This window comes from Amorphotheca resinae, assembly GCF_003019875.1.
Source record: "Amorphotheca resinae ATCC 22711 unplaced genomic scaffold M430scaffold_4, whole genome shotgun sequence".
Lineage (NCBI taxonomy): Eukaryota > Fungi > Ascomycota > Leotiomycetes > Helotiales > Amorphothecaceae > Amorphotheca > Amorphotheca resinae.
Window position 1 is genome coordinate 431,066 of NW_020194474.1, and position 19,765 is coordinate 450,830.

A 19,765-nucleotide genomic window follows, 5' to 3' on the forward strand; every position below is an offset into this window, starting at 1 on the left:
GTCACGTTCCCATCTCAGGCGCATTCGAATTCAAGACCCGAGTCACGGTCACGCGGCGCGATCATGCGCATGCCGACCTCATAAGTATAAGAAATCGAGATTGTTTTTTTTTTGTATTTTGTTTGTGCTTTTAAGGGAGGTATACGGTGCTTGATTATTTGTTTATAAGATTTGGATTTGATTTTGTTGAGTTGAGTTAATTTGAGTTGAAGTTGAAGTTGAGTCTCACTCCCAAGACAAAGACGAGACGAAAACACATCATTTTATAATCGTTTCAAGAGGACGATGACGAAGACCAAACATAAATCTGGATATCGAGATAGGGAGCAGAGTCTCTCTTCATCCTCATCCTCATCCTCATCCTCATCCTCATCTTCATCTTCATCAACCGTCCCAAATCCAGCTCCACGATGTGCTTCCCCCACCCGCTCTCGCTCCCGCTCCCCCTCCGCCTCCACATCCAGCTCTTCCTCTTCCTCGCGCTCTTCCTCAACCCCCCCACCAAACCAACCCAAACACAAACACACACACAAACCCAAGCACCCCTTTTTCTCCCTCCTCTCCAGCGCTGAATCTCTATATTCGAAACATATGCTGCACGCACACCAGCGTCGCAAACTAGCTCTTGAGATTCGGGAGCTTGAGGCGCATTCTCGCCAGAGACGGGATCGAGATCCTCCTATTTCTCAGCTGCGGAGGAGAAGTCGTGAATACACATCCTCATCTCCATCCCCATCCCCGGCCCTGTCCCATACACATACACATACGCATACGCATACGAATCAGCCGCAACAGCAACATACCCTCCTCCACGCAGCCACAGCCTCCCTAATCGCCGGCGCCGCGACAGCTTATGACCAGCGACCTCGACCTGGGGAGGAGCGGGGAGAGAGGAAGGAATGGGATGAAAAGGGAAAGAAGAAGAGAAAAAGAAAAAGGAAAAGGAGGGTGTTGATGGCGGCGGGGGTGGCGGCGCTTACGTATTTGGTGGTGAGGAAAGGGGAGAAGGAGAGGGAGAGTGCGGGGGAAATGGGTGTCGAGGTGCCGGTTGCGGTTTTGGCGGGGTTGGGGGCGGAGGGCGTGGTTTGGGGGGATGAGGATAGGGATGGATGAGAGAGAAGGGCTTCTTTCTGATCATATTGGTATAAAGGGGTGTAGAGAACTATGATCCGTCCCCCCTTTTTTTAACCGAGGACTGCTATTTCTTGATACACGCTGGGAGTATAAAGCGTAGCAGACGCCCTCCCACAACCAGACCATCTTTAGTATGGAAATGGATATCTATTTTCAATTCGATACAACCGCTTTCACGCCTCTCCCAGACCGAATAGTACGAAATCTCTCAACGCCTGGCCCATCTACATGCCATCCAAAATGACTTCTTCCCATACGCGTGCTTGCTCGCAGGTATTACTAATACATTTAGGAAATCGAGTCCTACGCTCTCCTTCGAGCTGGTTCGTGTATTTCGGCTCAACGACGCAAAAGAGAACTACGCACTAGCCCACTCGACGACTTCCAGGGCGCACATAACGAGGATGAGTGTTGATGGGAGGATCCTGTCACTCGTTAGTCACTGGTCTCATCCTTCGAGATTGTTTGGTGGAATGAAGTAAGGGGGTGAACTGTATACATACCAGATAACGTAGCTCTGGAACAGCAATTTACTCATCACACCTTCGTAAACCCCATTGATCTGACATATCTGTGCCAGTTGCAACGCACTTGGGGCACCCGTCAACAGGAAGCAGACGATGACGAAAATCGGATCATCCAATATGCTCACAGGCACGAATTTCGCCGCCAACGCCAATAGAGGCGCCATTATAAGTGTCGGCAGGAGCATCCGTGACATCAAGGATGCCACGAGCAATTTCTTGCCGATTTGGTTCTCCTCGGAATTTTCATCGTGAGCTTCCTGAGGGAGGGTATTGCGGGCGAGGTTTGCGCCCAGAACCACTAGGATTAGAGGGACCGCTACGCCGCCGGATTGTGAGACAGCTCGAGTTACCGAGTTGGCGATGAAGGAGCCTTCTTTGAAGAACAGGCGTTGGAGACTAGGAATCGAGGCTACGATCACGGCCATTAACATGGCCCAAAGGGGAGGGTTCATAAACTCCCACATGCCATGGAAGAAGCGACCGAGGACGTTGGAGATCCTTGTTAGGAAGTTTTGCAGGGTAAGGGGAAGTGCATGGAAGGCCTTCTGGGCGATCTTGGTAAGTTTATGCGAACTATACGATACACCCTGCTTGGTGTGGAAGCGTGCTCTAGGGAGCACGCCCTTGAATCCGGTAGGCAGTTCTAGTTCATCCGGTGTAGGAGTGCCTATGCTCGGGAAGGAGGTGATGTTGCCATTTGGGTAGTCGTTCGGGAAACCGTCCCCGCTCGCTAGTAAGCCATGGGCTTTTCCTGGTTCAGTCTGGCCAGCCTCATCTGAGAAAGATGCAGCATATTGAGCACTGGTGACGGGTGTTCTGCCACCCCACTCAACTGACTCTGGCTCGTCCCGAGTCTCTCCATCAAGACCGGGGATGAGTTCAGGCTCGTCTTGATATCGCTCTTCTTCGATAGATCGCGCTTCTTCAATAGATGCAGCGCTGGTTGCGTAACTTTCGGGAGGGGCGAGCAGAACGTGGTATCCCCAGCTCCATCTCACCAGCTGCCCTAGCTGTTGGAAGATCAACAAATAAAGGATCCCGCGGGCGGCAACCTCGTCATCATTGTCCCCTGGTATCTTGTCCCAATGTAATCCCTTCAATGTTTGTGATAAAGAAATGACGAGTGAGATGGGGAGCGAGTTCGAGTTTCCGAAGACCTACAACTATTAGCATGATCGATCGGCTCCGATCTGAGCAGGAGACCTACCCCCATAGCAGTGACAAAATTGGCAGGCCTCTTCCCAAACCCAAATGCCCTCGAGACCATGACCGAGACGAAGTACGAGACAGCGGTTTGGACGACGAATATTACTGGGATCACAGCCAATTCCAATAGCTTACCTGCAGTCAACTGCGAGGCCAATTTCGTGAAGACTATGTCGAATTAGCAAAATCCAAGATGGCAGAGACCCCCACATACTCAGACAAGGTGTGAATAAAGCCACATTCAGGTTGGCGACGAATTTCTGTTTATCCTGATCGAACATGCCCTGCCTGGCGATGATGTAGCCGGGGAGACTAACACAGACGACCTCCATCACGGCCTCGAACACCAGGAGGATGAGGTGGCCGAGGGAAGGATGGGACTCATGGTTATTCGCCCTCTTCACGATTCCCAGGCCGAAGTTAACGGCTCGATCTGCGATAGAAGGGCCAACATCTCCGGTGGCAAAGGCATTGAGGCGGTAGGAAGTCGGGGAACTGAAGAGAGGCATCGTTCGAGGGGGAAGATGGTTTGTAGGGCGGCCCTCGCCCGATGATTCAAGTTGATATTCAGCAGATGATGTTCATCTGGTAAAGGGATGTTTGAAGAGTTGAAGAGAATTGGTGGGGTGGTTGGTTGGGAAGGCGGAAGATGGCGAGGCGATGGCGATAGAAAGGAAGCTCGAGGCTGGCCAAGACGATGCTACGCACTGCCACGCGTATCGCCGACCAAAACTGTTGGCGAGTACGGCAAGCGATAAGGCATGGAGAGGGCGGCTGCGTAACAATGATGCAAAGAGGATATAAAGAAACGGAAAAGGGGGAGAGCAAATGGGAGAAAAGGGAAAAGGAAATGGGGAAAAAAGGAATAATACTGTAAGAAACACAAAAAGTGAAAGAATAAACGGAATCTTCAAATCTCGTATGGATTTGAGAAAACGAGGGCGGTTAGAAACGGTTGATTGGTTCCTAGCTATCTCCAGTAGTAGGGACCTGAGATCCTTGGTATTCTTGGCTGGCGACAAGGCGACAAGGTGCTCTGATTCTGCCATTACTCTCTCTCTGTACAGTGTTTGGGTGGTATGTGGGTGGTATGTCTAGTATAAGGGGAGATTCAATCCGATTGACAGAGATACTTCTGGTCATCATCAAAAACACATCCCCTCCTTCAACCCTTTAACTATCAATTAATTATTATTCAATGGCCGTCTCTTGGATTGTCGATAGCTGCGGAGCTTCAGCAGCTTCAGACCCAGCTCCAGCTTCAGCCCGAGGGCTGTGATCCCAGCTGCAACACCAAGGACATCCACCTCTAAGACCGCCTCGAGCCCTTTTCCCCTTTAGTTGTCTTAGCCGTCTCCCCTCCTGAAACCTGACAATTCAAACCGTGGTGCATCGCGTGCCCCGGTGCTCCAGTCTTAACGGAGCTCGCCTTGTCTTCAGCTAAGAGACAGTCAACGGTTCTCTTTCGTCCTTGCAATTCGGGTTGATTGAAGTAAAGTGGATTCCGTGGATGTGAAGTTCGTTGAGCCTGGAAAATGGTACGATTCTCCAATTCAGTAGCATGTTTCAATAGCACATTACAACAACAACCACCACTGGGACAGGTGAGCATGATGTGTCCGGGAAAGTCGAGGAGACAAGAGGCGGAGGGAGCGGGCTGTCTCTTCCGCATGGACGGGGGACAGACAAGGACACCGGTGAGATCTCTCCTCACTGATGGTTGAGAGAGGAGGGAGAGGACAGATAGGACAGGATGAACAACTCCGGCGCCCTTTCATGCGCCATACTCTCTTTCCGTGCCCTCTTTCCATGCTCTCTCCCAAAGAAAACCTGATGTGTGCATATTCTTCCAACACCACTTACCACCCATCCCCTATCACTCCCTACAGGTATGATCATGGCCGTGCTGATCGAGTAACCCTGACCTCACCACCGGCTCCATATAATGCCCCTCGTCGACCCCTCCAAGGCTCCAAAGCGCACCAAGGGCCCCAGGAGCAAAGGATTGCGGCAACGTCATCGTCGCCCCGCCTCTCGATCCCTTCACGTTGTTGGCTGCGCTGTCTAGCTGGGGTGCAGACGGGCGCAGAGAAGCCTCAACCTACTTCTCCGGCTACCGCGTGCCTAGTCGAAGGCTCGCCGTGCGTCCGTTGGCTGCTTGATAGGGACTATCGGCTTTTGCGATCGAGGCTATCTGAGGCCATCGAGATAATCGAGAGAGTCAAGAGAAGGTTTGGCGGGCGGATTCCTCGTTTCCCGTCTCTCCCTTTGTTACAAAAGCAAGGCGGAGCCAGCAACCACGTCGAATGCTTGCCTTTGCCCGTACCCTTCTCTCTGCAGCATCTCTTGCGGAATATATCCATCCATCTGGGACCCAACCCCTAACCGGCGCCCGGCCTATCCCCAGGCTTTCTCACCTCCGGCTCGAGTTGCTCCAGTCGTGGCTCAACCGTGCAACCGCGAAAACGCGAAACCGCCAAACCGTCAAACCGTCAAATCGCCAGCCTCGGCTTCTTCCAGCGCAGACAGGCATATGATACATCCCTCCCCTTCATCTCTCCTCTCGTTGGGCAACTCAAACGGGACTTTCGCGGCATTTGCTCAGCTTCTCCAGGATCCAGATCGTCGCTCTGGTAGGTCCAAGTTTCCAGGTTTCTTCTCTTGAGCCGCGTAAGAGCTTATTACTGTTCTTTGCCTCCGTCCAGTCACCCATGTACCAGTATTGTCGGCCAAGCGAAACTGACATCCCCACTAAGCGCTGCTGCAACAACAGAATCTTCCTCCTCCTCCCAAATACCGATACACCACCGCGTCTGCCAATCCTCTCGAATAACTTGCTTGCTCATGCCGCGCAAGTAGACGCACCAGCATCGCAATGGCTACCCCGCCAAAGGAGGGCCCGAGTCCGCCGGGACAGCTCCCAGATGGCGCCGCATCTCCTGATTCTCAGGATGTCTCGCCCGCATCGAGCCCATCTCAAGAGAAGACGGCTGCCCAGCGGATGCCCTCGTTACGATCAGTCTCGGATCCACCGACCGCCCCTATGACCGCCTCATCTACACCTCTCGGCATGCTGAACAACGCTCGGCGGCCGAACCTTGCGCACCACTCATCCAGCCTGCGAGGGAGCCAGGCCAGAGGTGGAGGCCTGTCAGAAGGCATGGAAGCCAAGATGAAGGCCTTTCACCTGTCGAGACAAGGCACGCCTCCGTCCCGCCCAGGGATGTCTTCGCCAGATAGCCCAAATAAAAGTCCAAGTCCAAGCCCGGTTCCAAGCCCGGGGCCAGCCATCCCCGGCCTGCCTGGGGGACTGCGGCTTCCACCCAATATACGACCAGCAGCTCATAACTTTGTCTCCGCTCCAGCGGTCCCAAAGGCGAAACCTGGCTTGAGTGAGCGAAGAGGCATGAAGTTGCCGGGAGGCCTGCCGGGTGGCGAATCGTCCAACTCGAGCGCATCGCCACAGGGTAGCAGTAAAGGAAGCACACCACAAACCAGCAACGGCCAGACGGGATCGGTGTTTAACCAGTTCTCGAAATACATCGATACTAAGAACGGCACCTTGAATTTCGCCGGCAAGGCAGTGATTACCGGCCAGGGCATCAAATTTACAAGTGGGAACACCTTCAGCATCTCACTGGACGAGGTAGACACGTTAGAAGAACTGGGCAAGGGGAATTATGGCACTGTCTATAAAGTACGACACGCGCGCCCACGTATACGCAGACCGGGTCTTGGTCTTGCAGGGAACAAGGCCTCTACTCCTATGACCCCCTCCCCAGAAAAGGAGGTCGAGCTGGAGCCGTCACCGAAAGGTGGCTCGACAAGCGGCGTTATCATGGCCATGAAGGAGATCCGCCTTGAGCTCGACGAAGCAAAGTTTGCGGCCATCATCATGGAACTAGACATCCTACACCGGTGCGTCTCACCGTACATCATCGACTTCTACGGGGCTTTCTTCCAAGAAGGTGCGGTTTATATCTGTATCGAGTTCATGGATGGTGGCTCGATCGACAAGCTCTATGGTGATGGAATCCCCGAAAACATTCTTCGGAAGATCACGTACGCCACGACGCAAGGGCTGAAGACTCTCAAGGATGAACATAACATCATCCACCGAGATGTCAAGCCTACGAACATCCTCATCAACACTCGCGGACAAGTCAAGATCTGCGATTTCGGCGTGTCGGGTAACCTGGTGGCTAGTATCGCAAAGACGAATATCGGATGCCAGTCATACATGGCTCCCGAGCGCATCTCAGGTGGTGGAGTTGCACAGGCGGGCGCGAACCCGGGAGGCGGGACCTACAGTGTCCAGAGCGATATCTGGAGTTTGGGTCTGACTGTGATTGAGTGTGCTATGGGACGATATCCCTACCCTCCGGAAACCTACGACAACATCTTCTCGCAACTAAGCGTAAGCATCTTCTCCTTCCATATCCTGGATACCCGTACTGACCCGAGAAACAGGCAATCGTAAACGGCGACCCTCCGGATCTACCGGAAGAGGGATTCTCGCCGATGGCCCGCGACTTCGTGCGCGGCTGCCTGAACAAGATCCCCAATCTGCGTCCGACATACAGCATGCTCCTCGAACACCCCTGGCTCGCCTCCCTCTCCAAACCCCACAGCATCAGCGAGGAGGACGGCGAGACCGCCTCCTCCCCCGACCACACCGGCACCGAAGATCCCGAAGTCGCCGAGTGGGTCAAGACCGCCATAGAGCGCAAGAAGAACGGCCTCATGGGCGAGTCCAAGAAACCAGCGCTCCACGCCGCCCCATTAGATACCGTCTCCCCCGCCGCCAGTCCCGGCTAAGCACACTCCCCGCCCCTCTCAGAGAAGGGGCGGCAGGTCCCCCCCCTTTCTTTGTGCGGTTGAAAGCTTGCGCGCGCGTCTTTTTTTTCGTCTCTTTTATCTCCCATACATACATACGGAGATATCCCTCTTCACTCTCGACAATCGCCGAGAGTAGCAGAGAAAAGGCGTACGCGTGCGCAAGGCATGGACTTAGAGAATCACGAATGGGCTAGGATCGGGAATGGAAGCAAGGAAGTAAAGAACTCATATATCATAACGAGCAGCTGGGTAGCGTTTTCTGGGGGGGGCGTCGAAATCAGGAGGATAAGGGGGGGGGAGTAGGGGGGTGTAATACATAGAAGAAGAAGAATTCATTCAACAACACAAAGAAAGAAAGAAAGAAAGAAAAGTCGAGCGAGCCAGCCAGCATGCTACCTAGCACACAACACATCACAGCACAGCACAGCATATGATTAGTATTAAAGTACCTACCTTACCTTACCTATAAAGAAACACATTTTGAGGAAATGGAAATTAAATATATAGAGAGAGAGAGAGAGAGAGAATAAATAAATAAATGATGAGAATTTGATTAGATGGATGTGTTCTTGTGTGTGTGTTTTGTTGAGTTGGGTTGAGTTGAGAAATTAAGATAAATACCTTACCTACCTCAGCAGCAGTATCATCATCAAAGCCCACAAACCCTTCCTTTCTTCCTTCCCCAACACCCGCTGAAGAAATCTGATACCTTTTTTAATATTTTGAATTTTTTTATTTTCGAACTTTTTTCGCGTCTCTACTCCCTACCTATCTAGGTAGGTACGTAGAGTCAGTCAGTCTTCTACTGTACGTTTCTCCAAGCTCCAAGCTCCCTCCCTTCCTCACTCCTCCCTATCTCCTATCGATCTATAGGTATAGCCAGCCCCCAGATTCCCATCCGCGGGGGGTATTCCAGCCTCGAGGCTGGGGGAGGAGGTGAGGATTATATACATGTATGTATGTATGTATGTTATGTACATTGATGATTTCGATGTTGTTGTTGTTCTGCCGTTCGGGATGCATTCGTTAATCCGTGTGACGAGAGTATGATGATGATGATGATAAAACCGCTGGAAACCCACGAATTGAGGTCATGAAAACAGAAGAAGAAGCAAGAGAGCAAGAAAATAACAGAAACAAAACCCCCGCTGTCGCATCTCGAATTCGACATCCCTTATCCAAATCAACATGTGGGCGGGTACCGGCCCATAACATTAAGCACCCGGGGCTGAAGGCTGAACTATGCGTCGGCGTTGCGACCTCCCCGACCACATCGGAAGAGGCTCTTTAAGCCTCCCCAATAACCAACATCCTTGCGCTGCGACGCGTGCCTATTGTAGCAAGATAGATCAGCAGCTAATCAAGAAAACGCCGCCGCCGCCTCGAGCAAAGCGCTTACCAGCCGCTTTGCGCGTGCTCTCCTTTATCCTCCTCTTTGTGCTCCACCGATCCTGTGGGGAGACCGCCGATAGAACCCGACGCACCTTTCTCCATCTTCGCCGCCACGAGTGCAATCAAAGCTGCACCGACACCCGACCCGTCTTTGGCGATGCCGATGCGGATTCTCTTCTCGCCGGCGGCCCCAATACCACCCATCACTCTTAGCGCATCGCGCATGTAATCCTCGAAGCCGGGATAGAATTCAACCAAGGAGCCATCGACACCGATGTCTACGATTCCCCCGTCCTCGCCTTCCACGCTCACGGTGGCTGCAGGCTTGGCGTCGCCGAGTTCAAGGTCCTTGATCTTTTGGAGGGTAGCGGCTTTAGATGTGTCTGGAGTGCCGGGGGTGAGACGCCCGGTCTGCAGGACGATGGCTCCGACTGCTACGCCTGCTAATCTGGCTGCACGTTTGCCAATCGCGTGGGAGATCTCCTTTACGGCTTGGGCATCTTCGAAGGACGCAGCTGAGACGCCGAGGGACTTCTCTATCTCCTGGCGTAGAGAGGACAGTCCCTCGCTGTTATCTGCTTCCGCGATAGAGAGGATACTGCTGTCAACTGCCCATTGCTTGAATAGGGGAGAAGACTCCGAGACGGTGGAGCTATCATCGCGGAATAGGGGAATGCCGGGAGTCTTCATCATCTCAACGAGGACAATACGGAGGATTTCTCCAAGAAACATGCCCGAGATGCGCTTCTCAAACATTTGGATTCCAGGGTTGACACTGTCTTTGTCCAAAATCTCGTCGTAGATCGTGCTAGGTAGAACTTTCATGCCGTTATCGAACGAGCCCCATTCTGTATTTACCACCATCTCTCCAGTAGTGGCATCGTATTCGCCCTCCATTGGCTTGGTGATCTTGGACAGCTTCTCGACATAGGCGCCATTGGTACCTGTGCCAAAGATAGCTCCAAGGAGAGTTCCTGTCTTCCCAGGAGATGTGTAGGAGCGTGCCATAAGTGTGCCGACGGTATCGTTTACAAGAGCTGCTACCTTCACCGGTAATCTGAGGAGATCGATCTCCTTTTGTAGCAGAGCACACACATCCTGACCCACTGCATCTGGGATATTAAAGCCTTTCGTCCATCTAATAAGTGTTCCTCTGTTGATTCCAATCTGGTGGACGGGAAAACTAAACGTGAAACCTAGCCTGAAGATATGCTCATCTCTGTATCCTTCGGGTGAGCTGACCGTCTGACGCCGCCTGATGTGCGCCTCGAAGTGGTCTTCGTGGTGGGTCTTTAAGAACAGCTCTATCTGCTTGGCCAGGAATGAAAAGAGCTCTTTCGCCGTCTTGGCCTCCATCAGTTCTCGTGGTATGGCTACTTTCGATTGTGTAAGACTGAATGTAGTATCTCCATTCAATTGAATGGAGCAGACCCGGAAATTTGTTCCCCCAAGGTCAACAGCCAGGTACAGTCCCTAGGAAACCTGTCAGTCTCGACTCTGATGGGTAGAGGGGGGGATCTGCTTGCCTTTTCCGTGCCATTAGGAACGGCAGTGACATATGTAGGGATTTGGCTCATGGTGGTCGCATTCTTCTCCAATCCCTCGTCTGTGCTATGGTCAGTCTGTTTATTCTTTCGGATTGCCTGGCAAGGTTGTACGCACTCATCTCGGCGATGAACTCGGCCACGGTCTTCTGTACGTCATTGTCGCTAAAGTCGAATTCCGCGGCCACGCGCTTTGCTTCGGCCAGGAGGGCCATCTTGTGCGGTCGAGACACGGGCGCCTCAGAGGGGAAAGGATGAGGCGATTCGCAAACGCCCGCCTCGAGATGCGCAGGCGGGGAGAAGGAGGTCTGGGAATAGGGCTGCGGGGGTCGTGTGCGCAACGGAGGGTCTGCGAAGAGGTATTGTACAATCTGGGAAACAGTCAGGAGTTGGATTTTGAAGGACTCGAGCCCAGGCCCATGTCATGTTATGTCGAAGTGTCATGATGGTGAGACCGGCGGGAGATAGAGGGTGGATGACGACTCACGAGGACAACAGCCAGAAGAGCAAACGACGTGAGGTGAACCAGACTGATGGGATTCCGGGTCGACACTTTGTGCGGTTTGTAGAGGTTTCTCTCGTCGAATAGTGTGACCGGCGACGGACTACGAGAACTCGGGGGCGAGCGGGCCCCTCTTCTAGTTAAGGACGACGTCTTGGTGGAGGAGGGAGGGAGAAGGCCACACTTGGCGGGGCAGGGAAGGGGGGGGGCAAAGAACTGGGTAGCAGGCACGCGCTGGGCAGCGGTACGAGCTGGTACGAGCCGTGGGGTCTTCTGGGGCACGAGCTGGGGGCGAGGGAAGGGAAGGGGGGGGGATCCAGAGCAAAAGCAAAGGCAAAAAGCAAGTAGTTGGCCAGGCAGGCCCGTTTATGCGGAGCAGCAGATGCAGTGGCAGTCGGAATAATCGCAATCGCAATCGCACAGTGGTCGTAGACACGAGAGTAGTCGCCCTGGAAGCTGCGGCAGAGCGAGTAGAGAGTGGTGAATCGTGAACAAGCAAGTAACAAGCAGAAACATCAACTATGAACGCATACTGGAGAACGCGGGTCTCGTGCGGGTCTGCTAGGCGCGGTGCCAGTCGACCATAGGGCAGCGCCAGGTGAGGTCGACGATGGCGATTGGGCAATGGCGGGCAGAGCGCGACGTTCGTTGAAGAGCAAGGCCGGGGAGCCAACGTAGTTTCGGCGACGGCCTGGACTTCTCGGCCAAACTGTCAGTCTAAAGGAGGAATTGCCCGAGTTGCCGTGTCTTGATTATGTGGCTTTTTGTTGTTTTTGTTTCGAGTTGGATCTTTGTGTGCTGATGTTCATCGAAGAAATAAGAGGGAGAGAAGAGAGGAAGTGCGCAAGAGGGAGATCGATAAAGATACTGTGGAGATAAGGTAGATAGAGATGCCAAGCTGAGAAAAGGCTTGCTGGGGTCAACTCTGGACAACTGTCAATGCGACAACTTTGAATGAAAGATATTTTTATATTTTTATTTGTTTTGTATATAAACCTTGTGGTTCTGTATGGCTACAACTACAACACTGCCTCTGCGGTAACCTCTGTCTCCAAACCCGTCGTCTAATTATTATTCCTGAAATTTGGAGTAATATATGAACGCACCCCGGAGAATGTCTCCAGAGGCCTGACGCTTTCGGTCCTTCTTCGAGAGCCTCACATGTCTCATGCGGGTTCCACTGCGGTTCTGACTGGAGTCAGTAAGGTCTTCAGCCAGTTCCCACTATCCCACTGCCGTCTTCCAGATTGCCGAGTGGGCGTCATGGACTCTGTGGTGGCATCGGGAGCCAAAATCTCGAGTCTTGACTTTTGCGTCTTGACTGAGGTAAGTAGTAAGGTCTTGACCACGGAACACAGCACTCGATTCTTCCCATCAAGTAAGGTAAGGTAGCTAGCTAATCAATGACAAAGGAACCGTGATGGCTGGCCGGGGTGTACCCCGCAACCCAACAAAGACCACAAGAGCACAGCGACGAGACAATATCAATAGTTACATTCCGACAAGAGTAAGGGGCTCTTGATAGATGACGAGTGAGTTCCCTACCTGTGGGCAATTTTCCCTATTGATACAGATAATAGCTGAGAACCTAGGCAGATGAGGTAGTGGTCGAGGTTCCTCAAAAGCTGGATCGCTCAGGACGGTCTCATCCGCTACCAAGAGGTTAGGTGATACATACCATCGTGAAGATGGGTTGATATGACTATATTTATAGGTAGTCCTCCGTCACAGCGTCAACTTGGTCTCCAGAGGTCCTCCAAGGTCATCGGTCACGTGACTGCACGTGGCCTATTCTTGAAATAAACCTGACTTCCAACCCAACAAGGTGGGCTACGGAGTATATATGCTCTGTATACATATGAATTCTCCGAAAGAACTCACACGGTGTTATGATGATTGTAGGCAGAGTCCTGAAGGACCACAGGGGACAATGCGGAATGCGAGCAGAGTCTGCCTCGTGTGAGCACAACCACCCGGCTTCATGATTCCAAGTCACGTTTGAAACAGCCGCCAACGTGATTATCGAGGATCCTCCCGTCAAAGAAACAGGGGACTGGAGGGGTCCCCTCTGCAATCCACCAATCACAGGCGGGCGTCCTGAGGGAGAGCCCAACTCCGAGTTGGGCTGCTGGGGGCTGAAGAGCTCCAGTGAGTGCACAGATTTCCAATGATGCTGCAGTGGCGATCCGCGTGCCAGGAGTCAGGACTTTTCACTCGACTCCTTTGATACCGATGGACTGTACCGGGGCACTGGGGACAGGACTCGGCAAGATGATGATGTCCGAGACGGCAGAGGATGGCGTGGAGGAAGGGGGATTTCAGCACATAAAGAGCACATGGCATTGTTCTTCCATGGGGCATGCACTGAGGACGGACGGGGCCCATGGATTCGAGGGGCATGTCTCTTCAGGACTGACAGTACTTTACCGTGTGCGGTCGCATCGTGGCCCTGCAACGTCCATGACTGCAGAGTGACTGAGAAGAAAAATATCCATAGTAAACCAACAAAAAATAAACCCATAATAAAAGCCCGTACAGATTGCGAAAGGAGAGTATTGTTGCCAGATTAATCCCCTTTCCTGGTGTTCCCTATCTGCGCCTCGACCAACCCCTCGCCGCCAAGCTCGTGGCCTTCTTTGCTCAAAGCGAACACCATCAAAGGGCTCTAGAGGAGAGACTGCAAAGACGAAAGTCTCTTCCCACCATCGATATCATTATCAATTATTATTATTGTAATTCTTCTTCTCCTCCTCCAAAGTCCGCCGCATCCTGCAGATCAGTCCTTCACAGCCTCACTTGCTTGCCTCGGCCAAGGCAACCCTCACTCACTCTCCCTCACCAGGCTGTGTCCGTCCCTCCACCTCCAACGAAACCACTGGAACCACCACGCCGTCCTTGATGGTCGCAGAACCTCTTCAACCCCAATTCCAACTCCAACGACTGCAACAACTACAACTACTGCTATAACAATACGCCTCACGACCCACGATCCACCCACCCCTCCCCTTACTAAGTCTCGCCCGTAAGCAAATACTACACTACTACCGCGCACCCCCCCATCTCACCCGCCGCCGCCGCCGCCTCGCTCCCCCAGTCTCTCTCTTACTACTAGGGCCTAGATAGATCAATCAATCGCCAACTTGACTGGTCGCTCTCTGCGGCGTCTGTCTTGTCTCCCCTTTGCTGTGCCAGATCTCTTGCAACTACTTGCAACTCGCAATCCTCCTTTTCCTCCTCCTCCACCTCTTACCCGTTTCATTCGTTTTCTTCTCTTCTCTCTTCTCTTATCCTTAATTCCACACCGAACCCCGCTGGCTGCTCTTTCGTAGCCCCTCCTCGCTCACCCCTCCTCCTCTCCTGGCCCTTATGAGTTCTATGAACTCCCGTCTCAAAGGCCTTGGATTCGGTTCCAAACGAAAGTCGAGCGCCGTCGCCCCTACGACTGTCCCCCCGAACACCTCCTCGCCGCCCCAGCCTGCTGTTGGACAGGACCCGACAACCGCTTCGTCCTCCACGTCGAGCCTCCATATGAACCAGCCCGGTGCTGTTGGGCGACCGCCGAGCTATACCAATAACTATCCTCCTGCTACCGCTGCAGCGGGTCGCACAACGAGTCCCATGGTCCCGGGAGCCCCTCGCACTCCGCCCACACAAATGATGGGTGGCCCACCACCGATCAATACTGCTGGCTCTCCATATCCTCCAGGTCACCCTGCTGCCGGTGTTATGGGTGCGCCGCTGAATGGAGGACCACCTCAGTATGGACCACCACAGTATGGAACCCCCATTCCGCCTGGGGGCGGCAATCTACATTACCCGCACAGAAACAACGCCGTCGAGGTAGAGGGAGCTGGCAGAAATAAAGCACAACTGATCGTTGGTATCGACTTTGTAAGTTATCCAACGCCTCAAATACAACCCCACCGATCCCATTCTAACGTCAACAGGGAACTACCTTCTCAGGTGTTGCCTTTGCCTTTGCGACGAACTCAGAAGCCAAGGAAGATATCATCACAGAATGGCCTGGGGCCGGGTCATACACAAAGCAGAAGGTAATTGTGGCACATCTGACATGATGGAGAGGACGTAAGGCTGACGAGATAGATTCCGACTGTGTTATACTACGACAAGTACCAGAAGGTTGTTGGCTGGGGTCCTGACATCGCTGACGCTTTAGCACCGACTGGATACCCAAAGCCAGGCGTGCAGAAGGTCGAGTGGTTCAAGCTGCAGCTGATGCTTTCTGGTAACACCTATATCGATCCTATTAACCTTCCTCCCCTCCCTCCTGGGAAGTCAGAGATTGACGTGGCTGCTGACTACCTTTTCAAACTCCGACAAGCCATGCGAGCCCAGCTGCAGAAAACACTGGGCGAGGTTTTCAACAGAGAAGAGCGGAACATCCGGTACTATCTTACCGTCCCTGCTATTTGGAATGATGCTGGAAAGGCTGCGACCAGAGCTGCTGCTATTCAGGCCGGTTTCTTGCGTGATGAGAACGATAACCGGCTTACTCTCATTACCGAACCTGAAGCGGCTGCATTGTTCTGTTCAAAGGCCGGCCTCCTGAACCTCAAAGTCCACGATGCCGTGTTGATTGTTGACTGTGGTGGCGGAACCGTGGATTTGATTGCCTACGAAGTCGAAGAAGAGTCTCCTTTCACAGTATCAGAGTGCACAGCAGGTTCGGGTGACTCCTGCGGATCAACCGCCCTCAACCGGAACTTCAGCAACATCTTAAGAACCAAGATCCGGAAGATGAAGCTCCCAGACGGGTCCAGAACTGCCGCCCGAGTCTACGCTAAATGTATCATGGATTTCGAGAACCGAATCAAGGCCGATTTCCGCAACAATAATCAAAAGTGGGCCGTTGATGTTGGTATCGAGGCCGAGTTCCCAGAAGCAGGTATAGAGGAGGGTTACATGACCTTCACGAACGAGGAGATCCTGCAATGCTTCGAGCCCGTGGTAAACCGAATCTTAGAGTTAGTCCGGAACCAGATCATCGCCATTCAAGCTCAGAACCGGACGCTTCAGAACGTGTTGGTTGTCGGTGGATTTGGTGCTTCCGAATACCTCTTCCAACAGATCAAGCTTCACGTGCCTCCCCAGTTCCAATCCAAGGTTGTCAGACCTATGGATTCCGTTGCGGCCATTGTCAAGGGTGCTGTCACTGCCGGTATCACTGAGCGAGTTGTTACATCTCGTGTCGCTCGCCGTCATTATCTGATGGCTACTCTCCAGCCTTTCAAGGAGGGCCACCACCCAGAAGCCTACCGTGTTCCATCTTTGGATGGTAAGGACCGATGCAAGTTTACCCGCCAGCTCTTCGTCCAGAAGGGTCAAAGAGTCAAGATTGGAGAGCCTGTTAAGGTATCATTCTTCAGACAAGTTGCACCAGGTGCAACCTTGATGTACGAAGATATCTTATACGCTTGCGATGATGATGTCTGCCCCGAATATACCAAAGACCCTCGTTAGTTACTCATTCCTGCAAGTTGGACATTTTGCTAACAGTGTCATAGGCATCAAGGAAGTTGTCACGCTCACCTCAGATCTCTCGCGCAAGAATCTCGAGAAGGACTTCGAGCGAATGGACACACCGCAAGGCACTTTCTACCGAGTGTACTTCGACATCTATCTCACACTGGACGGATCAGAATTCAACGCCGAGCTGGTGTGCCAGGGAGAAGTGATGGGACGTTGCACGGCCAGATTTAAATGAGCGCACTACATGAGGATATTGACGGATGGCACGAATTTCTTTTTTTCGCCTCGGAAGAATGTCAAGCTTGGCACCGAGATGCAATGGACTGGATGACTGGGCGTTCCTCGGAGGAGCCTTGAGATGGACGAGACGGGGACGATGATTGAACTGGGCGAAGATGTGATACCGGCGTGCGGCTACATATGCTTGGAGGGGTTTTATATATCACCGGTTTGATATTTGATAGATTCGTACAACGATTTTTTCAGCAGTGAAAAGACAGTTAGTGGAGATTCAAGAGCGATTGTTGGAGCATGGGGGTGTCTTGGTAGTTTAGTGATATCTCAAATAAAGTCCACGTTGCTTTACAGTACAAAAGACCGTCTCTTGCAGTTCACATTGCAGTTTCTGTTCCTGTTCCCGTTCCTGTTCCTGGACCAGCTCCTGCACCCAAGGTTCCATGCTCTCGAAGTCAGGTAGGCTAGACGGTTCCTATTCCCGCCCCTTGCGGGAGCACCCGAGATAGCGGGCCCCTTTATATACCCACTCCGAATATGGATATATATATCTGCACCCTCCCGACGTCATTGCGCCTATCGACAGGAGAAACGACAGGACCGCAGCACTTCTCGAAGGTTACAGGATGAAGATATCACTGGCTTCTAAGATTCCCAGTTGGAACACAGATAGATATTTCTTTCCTCTCGTTAGTTTTCTTTTGTTCTCTGTTTCCTGTTTCATTACGCGCGCCCTTGTTGGCGTGCGCTCTCTTTTATCGCCCTTTGTCCTGTTGACTTGACCTTTAATCAATAAACTCTTCGCAAGTCGATACTACCACAGCGAGGCTCAGCCTTTCATGAGCAGGGTAGAAGAGCAGGGATAATCAAGGATATCCTCGATCGATCCCAGTAGTCTTCAGAAACTTCTAACCACGAGATCAGGACCAGGATACACAACTCGACCATCTAGCGTCATTGGAGATACAGGTTGTCTCCAACTCTTGATGATCCGTTGGATGACAGCCACCAGCGACAAACTGGAAGATAAGTATACGATATACAGGGGCACATCGACTAAAGGGCTTCTTCTTGGGCAAGTTGCAACATTCCTCCTTCCTTAAATATTGACTTCGACCTTGCTTGACATCGCTCTGCTGTGGCGGGGCTATCTAAAGTACCACAAAGCGCCCCTCATATTGTTCTACATATTGTGTACTTTACTTATTACTGCTGCTTCCAAGATCCTGAGAGCCACGATGTTTTTCTCAACCGCAGACATGGCCTCCTCAAAACCAAGGAACGCGCGAAGGCGGAAGCTCGCAGCTGCTATCTTTTTCCTCGCCCTCATATCGAGTGTCTCCGCGAGACTAAACCCTTCTGAATTACCCGCAGCTGATATAAGACGACGCAGCGGCTCTCCGGATCGACCAGCTCGCTGGGGACCCCCTAGGAAAAGAGATGGTGGTGTTCCTCTTGTAATCAGCAATCAATGCCCCGATCCTATATGGCCTGCAATAGGTACGCAAGCTGGTACAGGCGCTGGTACCGGTGGCTTCCTCCTCTCTCCTGGAACCAGCAGGAGCTTGACTGTGGGTTCAGATTGGCAGGGTAGAGTATGGGGACGGACGAATTGTAGCTTTAATGTTGCTGGCAATGGAGCGAGCAATTTGAACGGCCATAATGGAGCTGGAGCAGCCTGTGTTACTGGAGATTGCAACGGTGTCTTGAGCTGTGTCGTTACGGTAAGATAATCCGATCTCTTTGTGCAAAACGATATACTAAGGTGTACAGGGAGATACACCGGTCACACTGGCTGAGTTTGATCTGGCAGGGGGTGTCGGAAACAAGCAAACCTTCTACGATATCTCCCTCGTCGACGGCTATAATCTCCCCTTGGGAATTACTTATATCCCCTCCCAGGCTGCCGATCTAGTGGACATCCCGCCAAACCTCACGAATCCTGCCTGTATCGCAACAGCCGGACTCCTACTCCAACCCGCCATGTCAGGAACGCTAGGAAACTCCTCCAACTCCTCCTATCCCATTCCCTATGAGAGCACCCAAACTTCCGCCAAAGTCGCCAGCTGGTGTCCCTGGGACCTACAGGTAAAGCGGCCAACCAAACCCGGCGATGGTGTATACCCCTACCCCAACGACAACATCCAGCGTCCCATCTTCGACCCCTGCTTCTCCGCCTGCGCAAAAACCAACTCGCCATCCGACTGCTGCACAGGAACCTACAACACGCCTCAAGTCTGCAAGCCCACCCTCTACAGCACGGCAGCCAAACTCGTGTGCCCAGACGCCTACAGCTACGCCTACGACGACCAGACCAGCACCTTTATCGTCCCATCAGGCGGCGGCTGGCAGATCACATTCTGCCCTCTAGGGCGCAGCACCAATATCCTAAAGACGTTCAAGAAGCAGCTAGACGCGCTCAGTCAGGGCGTCCCTGATCTCAGGGCGCTCCAGCAGGCGGCTAGGAACCTGACGCTTATTGATGAGGCTGGGACGGAGAATCATGGGGGCCGATCGAGGGGTGAGAGGCTCAGGGGCGCGAGCTTGTGTGCGCTGGTCGTGGTTCTTGCGTGGGCGGTTCTCTGGTAGGGATTTTCGTTCTTGGGGTCGCACGTAGCTTGTGTTTCTTGAGATGTGGATGGGATGGGATGGGATGGGATTTGAAGAAAGGAAGGAAAGGAAAGGAATGAACAGAAGCGCATGTTTTTTGTTTATTTGAGATACCCCTGAATCCAATACCCTGTTACTGGTATCCTTCACGTTATGCATTACGAAAAATTCAGAAAAAGAAAATAGAGAATCAAATGAATGGATGGATGAAAACTCCTATCAAGAGAACGAAATATATAAACAAAAGATTTCATTCATATCCTCTCCCAGCTTAAAAAAGGGGAGGG

At 52.4% G+C, this 19,765-nt stretch overlaps 8 protein-coding genes across 8 annotated transcripts; 5 read left to right on the forward strand and 3 right to left on the reverse strand.

Annotated features, from left to right (window-relative positions):
• Positions 1 to 145: 145 nt before the first annotated feature.
• Positions 146 to 1,352, forward strand: M430DRAFT_34019 (hypothetical protein). Its single transcript, XM_024866470.1, has one exon. The coding sequence runs from the start codon at positions 286 to 288 to the stop codon at positions 1,111 to 1,113; it is 828 nt and encodes a 275-aa protein (XP_024722131.1). The 5' UTR covers positions 146 to 285; the 3' UTR covers positions 1,114 to 1,352.
• Positions 1,353 to 1,492: 140 nt separating this feature from the next.
• On the reverse strand, positions 1,493 to 3,376 carry M430DRAFT_17547 (hypothetical protein; the record flags this gene model as incomplete). The annotated part of the gene is made up of 4 exons (XM_024863699.1): positions 1,493 to 1,559; positions 1,638 to 2,818; positions 2,869 to 3,035; positions 3,082 to 3,376. The coding sequence occupies 4 exons, from the start codon at positions 3,374 to 3,376 to the stop codon at positions 1,493 to 1,495; spliced, it is 1,710 nt and encodes a 569-aa protein (XP_024722132.1).
• Positions 3,377 to 4,314: 938 nt separating this feature from the next.
• On the forward strand, positions 4,315 to 5,512 carry M430DRAFT_219564 (hypothetical protein). The gene has a single exon (XM_024864607.1). The coding sequence runs from the start codon at positions 4,584 to 4,586 to the stop codon at positions 5,250 to 5,252; it is 669 nt and encodes a 222-aa protein (XP_024722133.1). The 5' UTR covers positions 4,315 to 4,583; the 3' UTR covers positions 5,253 to 5,512.
• A 230-nt stretch (positions 5,513 to 5,742) lies between these two features.
• M430DRAFT_26515 (hypothetical protein) lies at positions 5,743 to 7,685 on the forward strand (the record flags this gene model as incomplete). The annotated part of the gene is made up of 2 exons (XM_024865410.1): positions 5,743 to 7,284; positions 7,338 to 7,685. 2 exons carry the CDS (start codon positions 5,743 to 5,745, stop codon positions 7,683 to 7,685), a joined length of 1,890 nt encoding a protein of 629 aa, XP_024722134.1.
• Positions 7,686 to 9,101: 1,416 nt separating this feature from the next.
• Positions 9,102 to 10,857, reverse strand: M430DRAFT_99550 (hypothetical protein; the record flags this gene model as incomplete). The annotated part of the gene is made up of 3 exons (XM_024870194.1): positions 9,102 to 10,571; positions 10,595 to 10,704; positions 10,761 to 10,857. 3 exons carry the CDS (start codon positions 10,855 to 10,857, stop codon positions 9,102 to 9,104), a joined length of 1,677 nt encoding a protein of 558 aa, XP_024722135.1.
• Positions 10,858 to 12,940: 2,083 nt separating this feature from the next.
• M430DRAFT_219615 (hypothetical protein) lies at positions 12,941 to 14,088 on the reverse strand. Its single transcript, XM_024864608.1, has one exon. The coding sequence runs from the start codon at positions 13,663 to 13,665 to the stop codon at positions 13,345 to 13,347; it is 321 nt and encodes a 106-aa protein (XP_024722136.1). The 5' UTR covers positions 13,666 to 14,088; the 3' UTR covers positions 12,941 to 13,344.
• A 431-nt stretch (positions 14,089 to 14,519) lies between these two features.
• M430DRAFT_99689 (hypothetical protein) lies at positions 14,520 to 16,869 on the forward strand (the record flags this gene model as incomplete). The annotated part of the gene is made up of 4 exons (XM_024870209.1): positions 14,520 to 15,035; positions 15,092 to 15,196; positions 15,249 to 16,620; positions 16,670 to 16,869. 4 exons carry the CDS (start codon positions 14,520 to 14,522, stop codon positions 16,867 to 16,869), a joined length of 2,193 nt encoding a protein of 730 aa, XP_024722137.1.
• Positions 16,870 to 18,127: 1,258 nt separating this feature from the next.
• M430DRAFT_99823 (hypothetical protein) lies at positions 18,128 to 19,457 on the forward strand (the record flags this gene model as incomplete). Its single annotated transcript, XM_024870222.1, has 2 exons — positions 18,128 to 18,592; positions 18,642 to 19,457. The coding sequence occupies 2 exons, from the start codon at positions 18,128 to 18,130 to the stop codon at positions 19,455 to 19,457; spliced, it is 1,281 nt and encodes a 426-aa protein (XP_024722138.1).
• Between the last annotated feature and the right edge of the window lie 308 nt (positions 19,458 to 19,765).

Bases quoted from the DNA above. Each gene is read 5' to 3' on its own strand.
- M430DRAFT_34019 (XM_024866470.1), top strand. From the start codon at position 286: ATGACGAAGACCAAACATAAATCTGGATATCGAGATAGGGAGCAGAGT.
- M430DRAFT_219615 (XM_024864608.1), bottom strand. From the start codon at position 13,665: ATGGGTTTATTTTTTGTTGGTTTACTATGGATATTTTTCTTCTCAGTC.
- M430DRAFT_219564 (XM_024864607.1), top strand. From the start codon at position 4,584: ATGGTTGAGAGAGGAGGGAGAGGACAGATAGGACAGGATGAACAACTC.